General features: G+C 37.3%; 1 protein-coding gene across 3 annotated transcripts in view; it reads right to left on the minus strand.

The window, feature by feature from the left end:
* Positions 1–12769, minus strand: part of TNPO3 (transportin 3) — an 89636-nt gene that overhangs the window by 36620 nt on the left and 40247 nt on the right. For all 3 annotated transcript variants that reach the window (XM_080818156.1, XM_080818154.1, XM_080818155.1), the window contains 5 exons: positions 9656–9799; positions 6487–6662; positions 5888–6026; positions 3952–4098; positions 1433–1540 (listed from right to left, as the gene is read on the minus strand). In XM_080818156.1, the coding sequence (XP_080674282.1) occupies positions 1433–1540; positions 3952–4098; positions 5888–6026; positions 6487–6662; positions 9656–9799 (714 nt within the window). The remainder of the gene's footprint in view (positions 1–1432; positions 1541–3951; positions 4099–5887; positions 6027–6486; positions 6663–9655; positions 9800–12769) is intronic.

Consider the following 12769-nt stretch of genomic DNA (forward strand, 5'->3'; position numbering starts at 1 on the left):
AAGCAAACATATTACATGAGTGTCTTTTTGTGATCCCTACAATAACTGATAAATACATAAATACACTTAAAATTGAAATACAATGTAAATTTCTTATGTATGTATTGATTTTAACATTTCTACTGTTTTAAAGACTTATCCGCATCAACACTAGTAGTACAGATTAAATTCTTAAAAAGCAGCTATTTAGAATACCATATCCAAGCAAGGGGAGGAAAAAAGGAAGACCAAGCAGAATACTCAAAGATGTTCTAGTCCAGAAATTTCCCAGCATATATCTATCTGATTGGGTGTTAGTCTAAGTAAGATTTCTGTAGTCAAATAACAAACACTGCTAAGTAAGATAAAATTAAGTAATTCTCTTGTTGTAGGACTTTATCGAGCCTTTAATACACTGTTTAAGTCATTTCCCAATGTTAATTGAGGATTCTCCCCTGACAAAGAATATCTCATATGACTGGTGTTCCACAGAATACATCTTGGACAACACTGACAATTTAAGTAAATTTGTAAACTGAGATTTGAAGAACAAGTAACTTGCTCAAAGCCACATAGCGAATGACAGAGAGCTGAAATGTGAACACAGGTCATCTGCCTGTGATCTGGTGATCTCACTGAATCTGCTTTCTAAGAATCTCCAACCCTTGGTAATTAGATCAATAAACACACTTTAACATAAAGAAAAACAGATATAATTTAATTAACACTTTCCAAATCAGATTATACCCCCAAATATACAAAATGGCTGGCTTACCAAAAAAAATAAAATAAAGTAAAGGTTAGTTCGGTATTGCTGATAAAGTATCAAAACTAGTATATTTCAGAGCTTAGAGAGTGATCCAGGAATACGAAAACTGCCTGAAATTATGCTAATGTTAAGTGATGTGGAATGGTGATGATTGCAACCTTATGAGGTAAAATATTACTCACTGTCAGGAAAATCACAGGACTATGAATCTTCTACTCTAGTATAGTCACTTCTGGGATGAAACTGCACAGGAATCTAACCATAAGTGTGGACAAAGGAAATGCCAAATAACTAAAAGAGTTGCCAGGATTCGGTACATAATTAATAAAGCAGAAAAACTTGCCTATTTTTCCTGGCTAGGTCCAAGTTCCCTATAAATACCTTGGGGTCCTAAGGTTTATCTATGATTTTCCACTCCGACTGGACAAGCAGAACAGCTTTCAACAGCAAGAATCACAGGAGTAAACCATAACTGAACCATCCACGGACTGCAGTTGGCTTGCTTGTTAAGATAATAAATAAATCAAGCTACTATATGCCAGGCAGTGTGCTAGGCACCTGCATATCTACTGTCCCACTGAGCCATTAAAATTTAAGAAAAAGGTGGAATATTTATAGGAGACACCAAAGTGAACAAAACTCAAGTGATCAGTAAAACTGGTAAGAATCTCCAAATGGACTTACCTGAGCAAAACACTCCATAGACCCAATCAAGAAAATCAAGTCTTTCACCAGATCTGATACCCTCATCCGAAACTCTCCAAAGTCATCAGTCTCCTCAGGAACCCCCTCCTGAAATTTCAAGTCAAATAACATTTCTTTTAAACTTATCATAAGGCTTTAACAGACCTCTATAAAAACAATAAAGAAAAAGCCATTAAACAGTTCAGTCCCAATGAACTGTTAAGATAAGTTGCCTATATCAAAGGTTATTTTAATATACAGGGTCTCTTAAACTTTTAGGTATGTCAAGTCAATACAACCTATCCTCTACCTTTACTATGAGAAACTGTTCTTCCTTTTCCCCCATATTCCCAAGTCACACCTTGCTCTGTTGTTGAAAAATTTGAGTGGTCAGAGTGGGAAGTAACCTGGAAGAGGTGATAATTTAAGAGTTTATAAGTTTATTTTATTTTTAGTACTGAATATGCCCCTGAAGCTTCACGGTTCAATATTTACCAGAATCAGTCATTATCACAACTAGATACAGAATAGAATTTTAGACTTTTAAAAAGAATATTATATAGGTAGACAGATATATAAAAAAACATAATAGTATAGGGGCGCCTGGGTGGCTCAGTAGTTTAAAGCCTCTGCCTTCGGCTCAGGTCATGATCCCAGGGTCCTGGGATCGAGCCCCATGTCGGGCTCTCTGCTCCTCGGAGAGCCTGCTTCCCTTCCTCGCTCTCTGCTGCCTCTCTGCCTACTTGTGATCTCTGTCTGTCAAATAAATAAATAAAATCTTTAAAAAAATAATAATAATAGTATAACTTAGGTATAGGTATACAGACAGTCAATATAAAATTTTCACCTTTGCCAAATATTTGAAAATTTTCATTAAAAAATATGAGATCAGGGATGCCTGGGTGGCTCAGTGGGTTAAGCCTCTGCCTCAGACTCAGGTCATGATCTCAGGGTCCTGGTATCGAGCCCCACATCAGGCTCTCTGCTCAGCAGGGAGCCTGCTTCCCCTTCTCTCTCTCCGTCTGCCTCTCTGCCTACTTGTGATCTCTGTCAAATAAATAAATAAAATCTTTAAAAAAAAAGAGAGAGAGATCATTTATGTTTTATGCTTTCAATTGGGAGATGGTTAAGGACATGTATAAAAAGCTTTATCCATGACTATCTGGAAAAAAAGCCCTAATACTACTGAGAATTGCTGATCTAGTCCAAAATCCTTGCTTTAAGATGAAGAAATTAAAGTCAGAGAATGAGAAGGAAATGACAGCTATCCTGAGATAAGAAATTATAAAGTACCCCACAAGGACACCTGGGTGGCTCAGTCATCAAGTATCTACCTCCGGCTCAGGTCAGGATCTGAGGGTCCTGGGATCAAGCCCTGCACTGGGCTCCCCGCTCAGTGGGAAGCCTGCTTCTCCCTCTCCCACTCCCCTTGCTTGTGTTCCCTCTCTCACTCTTTCTGTCAAATAAGTAAAATCTTTAAAAAATAAAAATAAAAAAATAAAGCACCCCACACATTACAAAGCACTCATATATCCACAAGTATAAGGAACTGCCACAAGGGAAATGGTGCCAGGGAACTAGCAAAAGGAAGAATGGGATCAAGTCAAGTACAGCCAACTGAAACCAGAGGCCCTGCTTTTATTTTTACCTATCAGGCTTCCATGTAAGATGTAGATGAAGATAGAATTCCTCAGTTAAATAACAAAAAAATAAAGGTTGAGAACCCCTACCCTAGACCATCACTAAGATTCTTTGAAGATGCAAAATACCATGACTCAACAATGTTAACATTAAACTGAAGAGAACAGAAACAGTTATAGTTTTCACATCAGATCTAATTGTGAGCAATGAGAAAAAACTCTCTTCAAGTCCTGAGTTAGAAAAGAAGAATTACAACAACTAACCAACCAATCAAAAAGATGCTGTAAGATTTAGGAGACTAAGCAAAGAACAAAGGTTAAAGAGTTTTCTAATCGACTATTTTATGGTATCTCTAGTATGTATTCTTCTAAGCAAGTAGATTATTTCTCTATATTCTTTTTTTTTAAAGATTTTATTTATTTATTTGACACAGAGAGAGAGAAAAAATTTGCTAAATTTTTTTCATTTAGCAAATAGCATTGCTATTTCAAGTCATTATTTTGCATAATGGTCCATCAAGCTGCAACATCCTAATTTAGGTTAACTCTTCTTATATTGTTGTATGTGAGTTTACCCTTTTTTTTACTTTACAGATAATGCTTTATACCTAAAAGAGCTATTTTTTTCTTTTCAGCGGAATTATTTAAGGTGAATTTCCAGGAGAAGAATTACTGGCTCAGCAGAACTTACTTCTTTCTATATAAGCCTTATACACACTCTTCATTACACTGATTTTGATTTCTTTAGTGTATGCTACAGAGTGACAGAAAACCTGCAAATTCCATTAGCTTTATTTTCTTATCTTTTTAGTTCATTTTTAAATTAGGACTGAAAAGAGTAGGAAATTAAGATCTGAAGAAGTGGGGAAGGGAACTTACATGGTCTGGTTCTAGCTGGCAGTGTCGAGCCAAGGCGTGAAGCAGCCTCTGAATATAAGCTTTGAAGATTCCATGAATAACTTCATCATTAGTTTTGTACAAATGCTCCCCGAGTCGGTACCAAAAGTTAAAGGAAATTTCTACTACCTGTCATATTGAAAAAGAGAAAAGGAAAAGAAAGTTAATTTTTGATTCAAAAAAGGAATGGCATATGAAGACAGCTTTATTAGTAGAACCATACAGGAAAGAAGATATAATCTATAATAATACGAGTAGAACCAGTTAAGAAGCCACCTGTTCTCTAGCAGATTTATTACTATCCTACCCAACTATCCTATGAGAGGCCCCAAACTCCATTTACGATTACTGGGAGTATAGTCCGTCTTTAGCTGATAACTTCTCCAGCAGAAGAAAGGATTCTAAATTTAGAGAAACAGATACAGAAATGGGAAGTCTCTTTTAAATACTTTTTTCTCAAGGGGCGCCTGGGTGGCTCAGTGGGTTGAGCCTCTGCCTTCGACTCAGGTCATGATCTCAGGGTCCTGGGATCGAGCCCCGCATTGGGCTCTCTGCTCGGTAGGGAGCCTGCTTCCCCCTCTCTCTCTGCCTGCGTCTCCGCCTACTTGTGACCTCTCTCTGCCAAATAAATAAAATCCTTTAAAAATAAATAAATAAATAAATAAATACTTTTTTCTCAAATCAAAAATCATTTCATGTTTGAAATTAAAACACCTCTTGACAGGGGCACCTAGGTGGCCGAGTCAGTTAAGGGGCTGCCTTAGGCTCAGGTCCTGATTCCAGGGTCCTAAGATAGAGCCCCACATGGGGCTCCCTTCTCAGCGGAGTGTATGCTTCTTCCTTTGCCCCCCACCCCCATGCTTGTGTTCGAGCTCTGAGATAAATAAAATCTTTAAAAAAAAAGAGAAGATAAAGAAAAAAAACCTCACCTCTTGACAGACAAACCATCTGCAAATCCCTGAACATCCCAACCTTGTGTCGTTTTTACTCACCTACTTTCCTGAGTGGGACTGAAAAAGAACAGAGTCTGGGACTTTATCCACAGCTTATCTTACTTATTGCACTATTTAAAGGAGTGATAATCATTACACAGTGTACACTGGGAGTGCTACTCCCAGAAATGTTTTGTGTTTCATCCAAATCTAGATACCCTCATGAGATCAAGTCAAACAAATAAACATTATTTGAATGTTTATTATTTGAATAAGAGAAAAAGAGATACAGGGCTGTGCTCCTGCCTAAGAGAGGCCCTACAATCCTTTTCCCATCAAAGATCCAAAATAGACCTATTTAAAACAATACCCAGTTTGGGAGTTCTTTCTCACTTCTTATACTATTAAGAGGCGGTAAAACTTCTTGAATATACAAGAGTTTAAAAAATCTAGCCAACTTTTTAAAGAGGCAGGGTGTTGTAGAAATTTTGGAAAAGAGTAGACTTTTAAATCCTTTCAATCCCTTTCTCATTTCCACTCACAATTTAGAGAAAAAATTCTGGGTATTAGGACTTGTACAGTTAAGATTTTATGTGGTTTTTTTTGTTTTTGTTTTTAGCTACAACTACAAAGTTCTAAAAAGAAAAACTGGACCTAGAGAGGGGGCTCAGTTAAAAGGTAGGAAGCTTTCTTCCTAATGGGTTCCCTGAGGTGCCTATAGCAGTCAGCCCAGCTAAATGGGTAAGAAAATAGAGAATAGAAATTTTTTTTAGAATTAGAATATTTAGAAAATAGAAAAGATTCTATAGAATAGAAAAACCCAAACATAATTCAGAAAGAAAAAACTCTAATACAGAGGAAACGATAACCTCACACTTCACAGCTTCCCACAAATAAAAAGCTATGACACAAGGTGTCAATGGAATATAGGTAATACGCAACATACAACTTAGAGAAAAATGGGTTTAGCATAATATAAACACTACCTCATATTGAGGATGTCCTGCACAAATAAGCAGCAGTTCCAGAGTTCGTAGGTCGCCAAGACCTTGGCCTGGAGTACAAACAATTTTTTCAAGAAAAGTTTCACATAGTTCAGTGAAAATACGGCAGTAATTCAGAACTCTGCAGATGAAAGAGTAATGAGAGCACCGAGTCAGAAATCTGTATATATACATACCCACAGACATACTTAAATAAATAAAAGGATCCTCAGCCTAAGTGATCTCCGTAACAGCCACCTTTCCTTATCATATATTTTTATACATATAAGCAAATGACTCATAAGTCAGTTCAAATTCTCAATTACTAAAACATATGAATAAAATCCTTATCAAATTACACTTGATACTCCAAAGTTCATCCCTAATTCTTAGAGCCTTTTCCTTTGTGAGTGGAAAAAATTACTATGATTACTATGATTACTATGAAAATTCTATGATTTCAACCTCTCCTGCATCCATTTTCCACTCCAGGTTCAGTCAAGAACAGAGCATCTTTAGGAAGTGGTGTCTGTATTTACCCAGAGTCATTAAAAAATCATGAAGGATGGAATCCAGAGCTACTGCCTTAAATAATCACTCACTTGTCTAAATCTTCACGTGCCACAGCCATGTGATAAGCAGTCTCCAATGTTAGGACTCCTTGAAAAAGCTGCATGGCTAATGGCAAGTTAGTCTCCACATTCTCAATGGCATAGAGAGCTGAGCACACACAATCTGAAGCAGCTTCGTGTAGGTTGGACGAGGTCTTATCCTGTTGCTGGGAAATGGTAGGAAAAGGGAAATAAGATGTATGATCATTAAGCTGTAAACCAAGTACTAGCAAAACAATTATAGCCTGTTTCTGAACAGGTACTTTAAATGCGTAACAGCCTAACAGTCACGGCCTTCAACCAGACAACATTCATCAATCTTCCCTATTTCCCTATATGCCAAACAAATCAGCCTTTTTGTACCCCATTCAGTCACATGACTTCTAAAATTCCACGGTGGTTTTTTTTTTCCACACCAGCCCCTCCAAATGTAATGCAATGTGTTCCCTACCCTGTTTCAGTCTGTGAAAATCTTTCCCATCCTTTTTTGATATTCGAGTACTATTTAAAATGAAAGGGTCTGGGTTGTCTGGGTGGCTCAGTTGGTTAGGTGCCCGACTCTTGGTTTCACCTGATGTCATGATCTCATGGCTTGTGGGACTGAGCCCCACGTTTGCTTCCACACTCAGCGCCGAGTCTCCCTGGGATTCTTTCCCACTCCCTCCCGCTCTGATTCTCCCCTCACTGGCACACATTCTCTTTCCCTAAAATAAATAAATAAATATTTTTTTAAAAAATAAAAAATAAAATGAAAGTGTCCAACAAGTCTCAAATACCCACACCTACCTAACATATCATCATAATATTTCAGAATACCAAGGTTCAAAAGAGATTCTTAAAGCTTCTGGGAATGAGAGAAGGTAACTGAAAGGAGCAAAATCAGTTATTTAGATTCTCATTAGCAATGATGCCTGCCAGTATATGAGAGAGAAAGGCCTTGGAAATCTTGAAAGAAAATTGAACCTAGAACTCTATACCTAGTTAAACCACCAGTTAAGGATAAAAGCAAAATATAAATATTTCTCAGGAATACAAAAACTCAAAGTTTATTTCCCACATATCTTCCCGAGGAAGGTATCTGAGGACATTCAAAAAACAGTTAATCCAATCCAGAAGCACAGTAAAGAGAAGTTTCAGAACGACAGCTGGAAAGTAGATCTCAAGAACAATTGGGACAAATTGGAGTAGAGTTCAAACAGTGAGACCTTCAGTGTTTCTATTTAGAAGAGTACAGTTGAGAGAATGGTTACATTTAGTGAAGGCATATTATGAATAATAAAAAACAAGGACATTTAGAATTGTGGGGAAGGAGCTATACAAGCAGGGTTGGGAGAACACAAGGATAAATGCAAATTATTCATTAGATTATTCTTAGGTTGACAGATAGATTCAAAAATACTTATTATTATTACTCTGTTTTAAAAGTTAAGTAAATGGGGGTGCCTGGGTAGCTCAGTGGGGTTAAAGCCTCTGCCTTCAGCTCACGTCATGATCCCAGGGTCCTGGGATCGAGCCCCGCATAGGGCTCTCTGCTCAGCAGGGAGCCTGCTTCCCTTCCTGTCTCTCTGCCTGCCTCTCTGCCTACTTGTGATCTCTGTCAAATAAATAAATAAAAATCTTAAAAAAAAATTTTAAGTAAATGTCCGTATTTATTCTTTTGTATATATATCCAGCATTACATTTGTAAAAGCTTAAAAAAAAAAAAAAGAACTATGGGAGAAAAGGCTATATGTATCTGTAATAGAGATGTGGTCCAAATATAAAGCAAACTAAAATATGGCATGATTTTGAACCACTGAATGCATGTAAGAATGAGAATATATTTGACTCTGACTCTAAAACCACACTTCTGTTAAGTGGCAGAGGAGTCCTGACACTGGATCAGTGGAGAAAATAATATAATCCTGTCACAATAGTTTGCTTGTTCCTTATCCTTAATTCCCAGAAGTAACCACTGCATTGAGTTTGATGTGTATTCTAAGCGGCCCTCCCTTCATATGTAATCAATCATATTCATAAATTTTTAAAAAGATTTATTTAGAGAGAGAGAGTGCACATGCATGAGCAGGAGGGGCAGAGGGAGAATCTCAAGCAGATACCCCATGGAGCACAGAGCCCAAAGCAGGGGTCAATCGCATGACCCTGAGATCACTGCCTGAGCTGAAACCAAGAGCTGGCTGCTCAGCTGACTGCACCATCCAGGTGCCCCTCATATTCATAAATTTTTAAACAAAAGTGGGATATTAATTTATTTATACTGACTACTCTTCTAAAGACATGAAACAAAGACAGTGAATAGCAAAACAATTACCAGAGTCCTAATCCTGTCTTAGCTCCTGATGCAAGAAAGCAACATAAATACACTAACAACAATGAAACACCAAAATGCCTCCTAGAAGAATGTGCTTTCCTTTTCTTTAATTCACAGTGATATCAACCCATTATCCATTATCGTGCTACCATCTTCTAAATAACAGTGCACCAGCATATAACCAGTACACACAGAGCTTCTATATTAATACGACTTCATGGAAGGAGACTATCCAGGAAAACAAGACAATGTCACTCCCATCTCCAAAGACCTGATCAATATGTGCTTGAGACATTGTTGTTTCTTGTTTTAAAAACTAGTCTTATTCTATGCACTCACTCAGTCCTATCTACCAAGACAAAAGAATGTATTACTAGATACTATTATTTTCAAAGCTTATGGAAAACATGCCCAAGTATATAAAAAGATACTACATTTTATCCCATTTATCTCAAAAGCCTCAAATCCAACCTGTACATACCCTAATGCTTAAGTAAACTATCACAACTACAAAGACAATATTCTGATCTGTAACTGTCTCAAAGACCCAATGACCATTATTCTATTTTTAAAAGAAGAAAAAAACCCAATGGTTTTTTACTTGTTTAATATGTAAATCATTGATCTACATGTAAAACTGCTTTCTTATTAAACTTAATTATATTCTATTCTGAGTATTAATACTCAAACCTTCATTTGATACTCTGTAATAAGGAAGAGACACTGCCACTTTCTTACTCTACACCTTTCAATCACTATACAGAAATCTGAAAACACTATGTCCCAGAAGGTTAGTTACTACTGTGACTACGTGGTAGAAATACTTTCATAAACAAAGCCATTACTTACCAAAACCTCGAAAAGGAGTGCTAGTAACTTATTGTTAGCCATGAAGTTACTGTCCAAAACTCCTAGGTTAAACCAACTTCCTAAACAGCGAAAGACCTTCATAAGCATTTTCTCATCTGTTCCTGCTTTTTCTACACAGGTCATCTGAAAAGGAAAAAAAAAGTTAAAATAATGCCAACCTCTATATTTAAGCCATTATTACAATCACCTCTCAGGTATAATAATGAGAAGGAAAATTAATACTAACAGTTAAGTGCCTTTTTTTAATAAAGATTTTATTTATTTATTCGTCAGAGAGAGAGAAGAAGCACGGACAGCTGCAGGAAAAACAGGCAGAGCAGGCAGAGGAAGAAGCAGGCTCCCTGCTGAGCAAGGAGCCCGATGGGAGACTCAATCCCAAGACCCTGGGATCATGACCTGAGCCAAAGGCAGACACTCAACGGACTGAGCCACCCAGGCATCCCAAAAATGCTTTGAAAGTACCAGATGGTGCTCTCAATACTCTTAATTCATTAATCCCCACTAAAACTACAGTCAGGTACTATCTCCACTTACTCAACTGGGAAGCAGAGTACACAGAGACTGTAGACTTGCCCAAAGATAGTTCTGTTTCAGAAATAGGGGTTTCTTAGATCCTTCTTCTGCATTAATGTAATCTCACCGAAGAAGTATCTTAAAGTAATATTCATCTACACAGTTGATTTTATAGAAAACAAGACAGTCCTACTATTTAATGTCCCCAAATGAAAAGCTGATGTTTCAGCTTCTGCGCTTGAATACTCCAGCAAATAAATATACCATTCCACAGAAAGTGACACTACTATAAATATGGCAGGTTGATAAAACAGATAAAATGAAAAGTCAGACGAAAACTCACTGTTTCTCTTTGCAAATTGTTTTTGTGATGTACATTTTTTCCAAAGTAAAGTGTAATCCAACTTTTTTGGATTTAAAAAAATGTCTAAAAATAATTTCTACAAGCAATGGGTCAGAAACATCATAATTGCCGTGGGGTTTGGGAGGGCTGTGGTGGAGGCATGGGATTACACAATCCCACAGTGATCTAAATGTTGACTCTTTTTTTTTTTTTAAGATTTTATTTATTTATTTGACAGACAGAGATCACAAGTAGGCAGAGAAGCAGGCAGAGAGAGAGAAGGAAGCAGGCTCCCTGCTGAGCAGAGATCCCGATGCGGGGTTCGATCCCAGAACCCTGGGATTATGACCTGAGCTGAAGGCAGAGGCTTTAACCGCTGAGCCACCCAGGCGCCCCTAAATGTTGACTCTTATACTTCTAGGTAGCCATGCTTCTCCTATATTTACTGTATCAGGTAATTATGATTACGTTCTTCTCAATTAGTTTGAATTGTACTGAACTGAATTGAAATGAAAGAAGAAAAACAAGAATGCTTCAAGTACATTCATGGCAACCACACACATACTTGAATCTTTGAAGCTCTGGATGTGAAATTACACAACTGTTTTGGCCTTTATACTTCCTGAATGACATTTCAGTTTACTAAGACATGATATTTACAAATGGAAGGACCAGACCATACATTCTAACTTCTGACTCAAACTCAGGAACAGAATTTTGGAAAAAGCCTACATCTAAATCTAATGCTTAGAAGAGAAAAAAAAATTCTGCTAATTAAATCAAACACATACCATAAAGCTTCAGAACTAAGAGAAAGTTACCTTGAGTTCCTCTTTGAAAACTGTATTGTTAAGAACTCTGTCTCTTAAAACAAGGCCTCAAAGCTGAAACAAATGCCAGAAGAGTTCCCCAGTAAAAATACAGCAGAGGTAAATAAGAATAGATCTTGGATTAACAAAATGAAGAATAAATGAAGGGAGAAAAATATATTAGAAACAGGCTCAGTTCAACTATAAGGGCAAGAAGAAGAATATTTAAAACTTTTAAAAGTTCAACACAATGTTTAGGAATGGCTCCATTCTAATAGACCACAAAAGTATAATACTGACAAAACGGGATGGAATAGAATGAGTAAGAGGAATGTGGGGGAAACAGCCAGCCTATTTTTCATGGCAATTCTGGACTATTTCATTTTCTGGGCTCTGTAACATGACAAGCTATATGACAGAATTACAGAACTTATTAAGTACCACTGGGACAAATTTTTTAGATTTCATTACAACAAATCAAGCTATTGCCTGTTGTCAATTATGAGGAAGTGTTAAGTCAAGCATATGCCTTGGAAGTCCAAGTGCCTGCTGCACTTGACCACTGTGCCAGTAATGATGCCTATGAGGACTGTAGAGTTGACTGGATTCTTTTGGCTTCACTTCAGTCCTGACAAAAAAAAAAAATAACAAGCTCAGGTTCCTTAACTCAAGTCATAGCCTGAGAACCAAAGCTTCTACAACCGCTCTAAATGAGGTTGTTATTTTGTGTAGCTCCAGGGCTGATACTCATACACATAATTTGTGTGGCTTGCTAAATTATAAACAGCTGAATTCACAAACTCAACAAATTTCTCATGTGAAAGTTAAGAAACTGTAAAACATGGAATTCTGAAACTTGAAAAAGAGACATCTGGTGTCTGGACCCTAATGGAACAGATAATCTTGAACTCCCAAATTACTGAGTCTCCCTTACCAGTACATGTAGTGTGCCTTCCAGTGTCTGAGAAGAATAGGCTTCTTCAGTTTGAAAGCCCTGTTATAACCTCCTCTGAGACAGGTGCCTTCACAGGGGAAGGGATGCCCAATCTCTTGAAGACTTACCATAACCATTTTCTGTGCCACCACAACTATGGCCAAATCTTAGCACCTTCCAGGGGGGTCAGGTATATACAAGAGGAAATAACTCATCAAGAAAACTATAACTTTGCTAATATGTATTTGAAGAAACCTGGGGAACATACATGGGAATGATTCTAAAGGTATCAGACCATGGGAGACTGGAATATACCACTAACTTGAGCCAATCTCATTGATATGAATGTACTTCCTAGAGATTCTGGATTTAATGAGTACATGGCACCTCTGGGAAGTACGCAGGAAAATGAAGAGTACAGATATCTAGGAGCAAATCTGCACCTTCTTCTGCAGGTGATTATTCTTTTGAGAAACACCTTCTGGCTTGCTACT

Source organism: Martes martes (assembly GCF_963455335.1).
Source record: "Martes martes genome assembly, chromosome: 11".
NCBI classification, from domain to species: Eukaryota; Metazoa; Chordata; class Mammalia; order Carnivora; family Mustelidae; genus Martes; species Martes martes.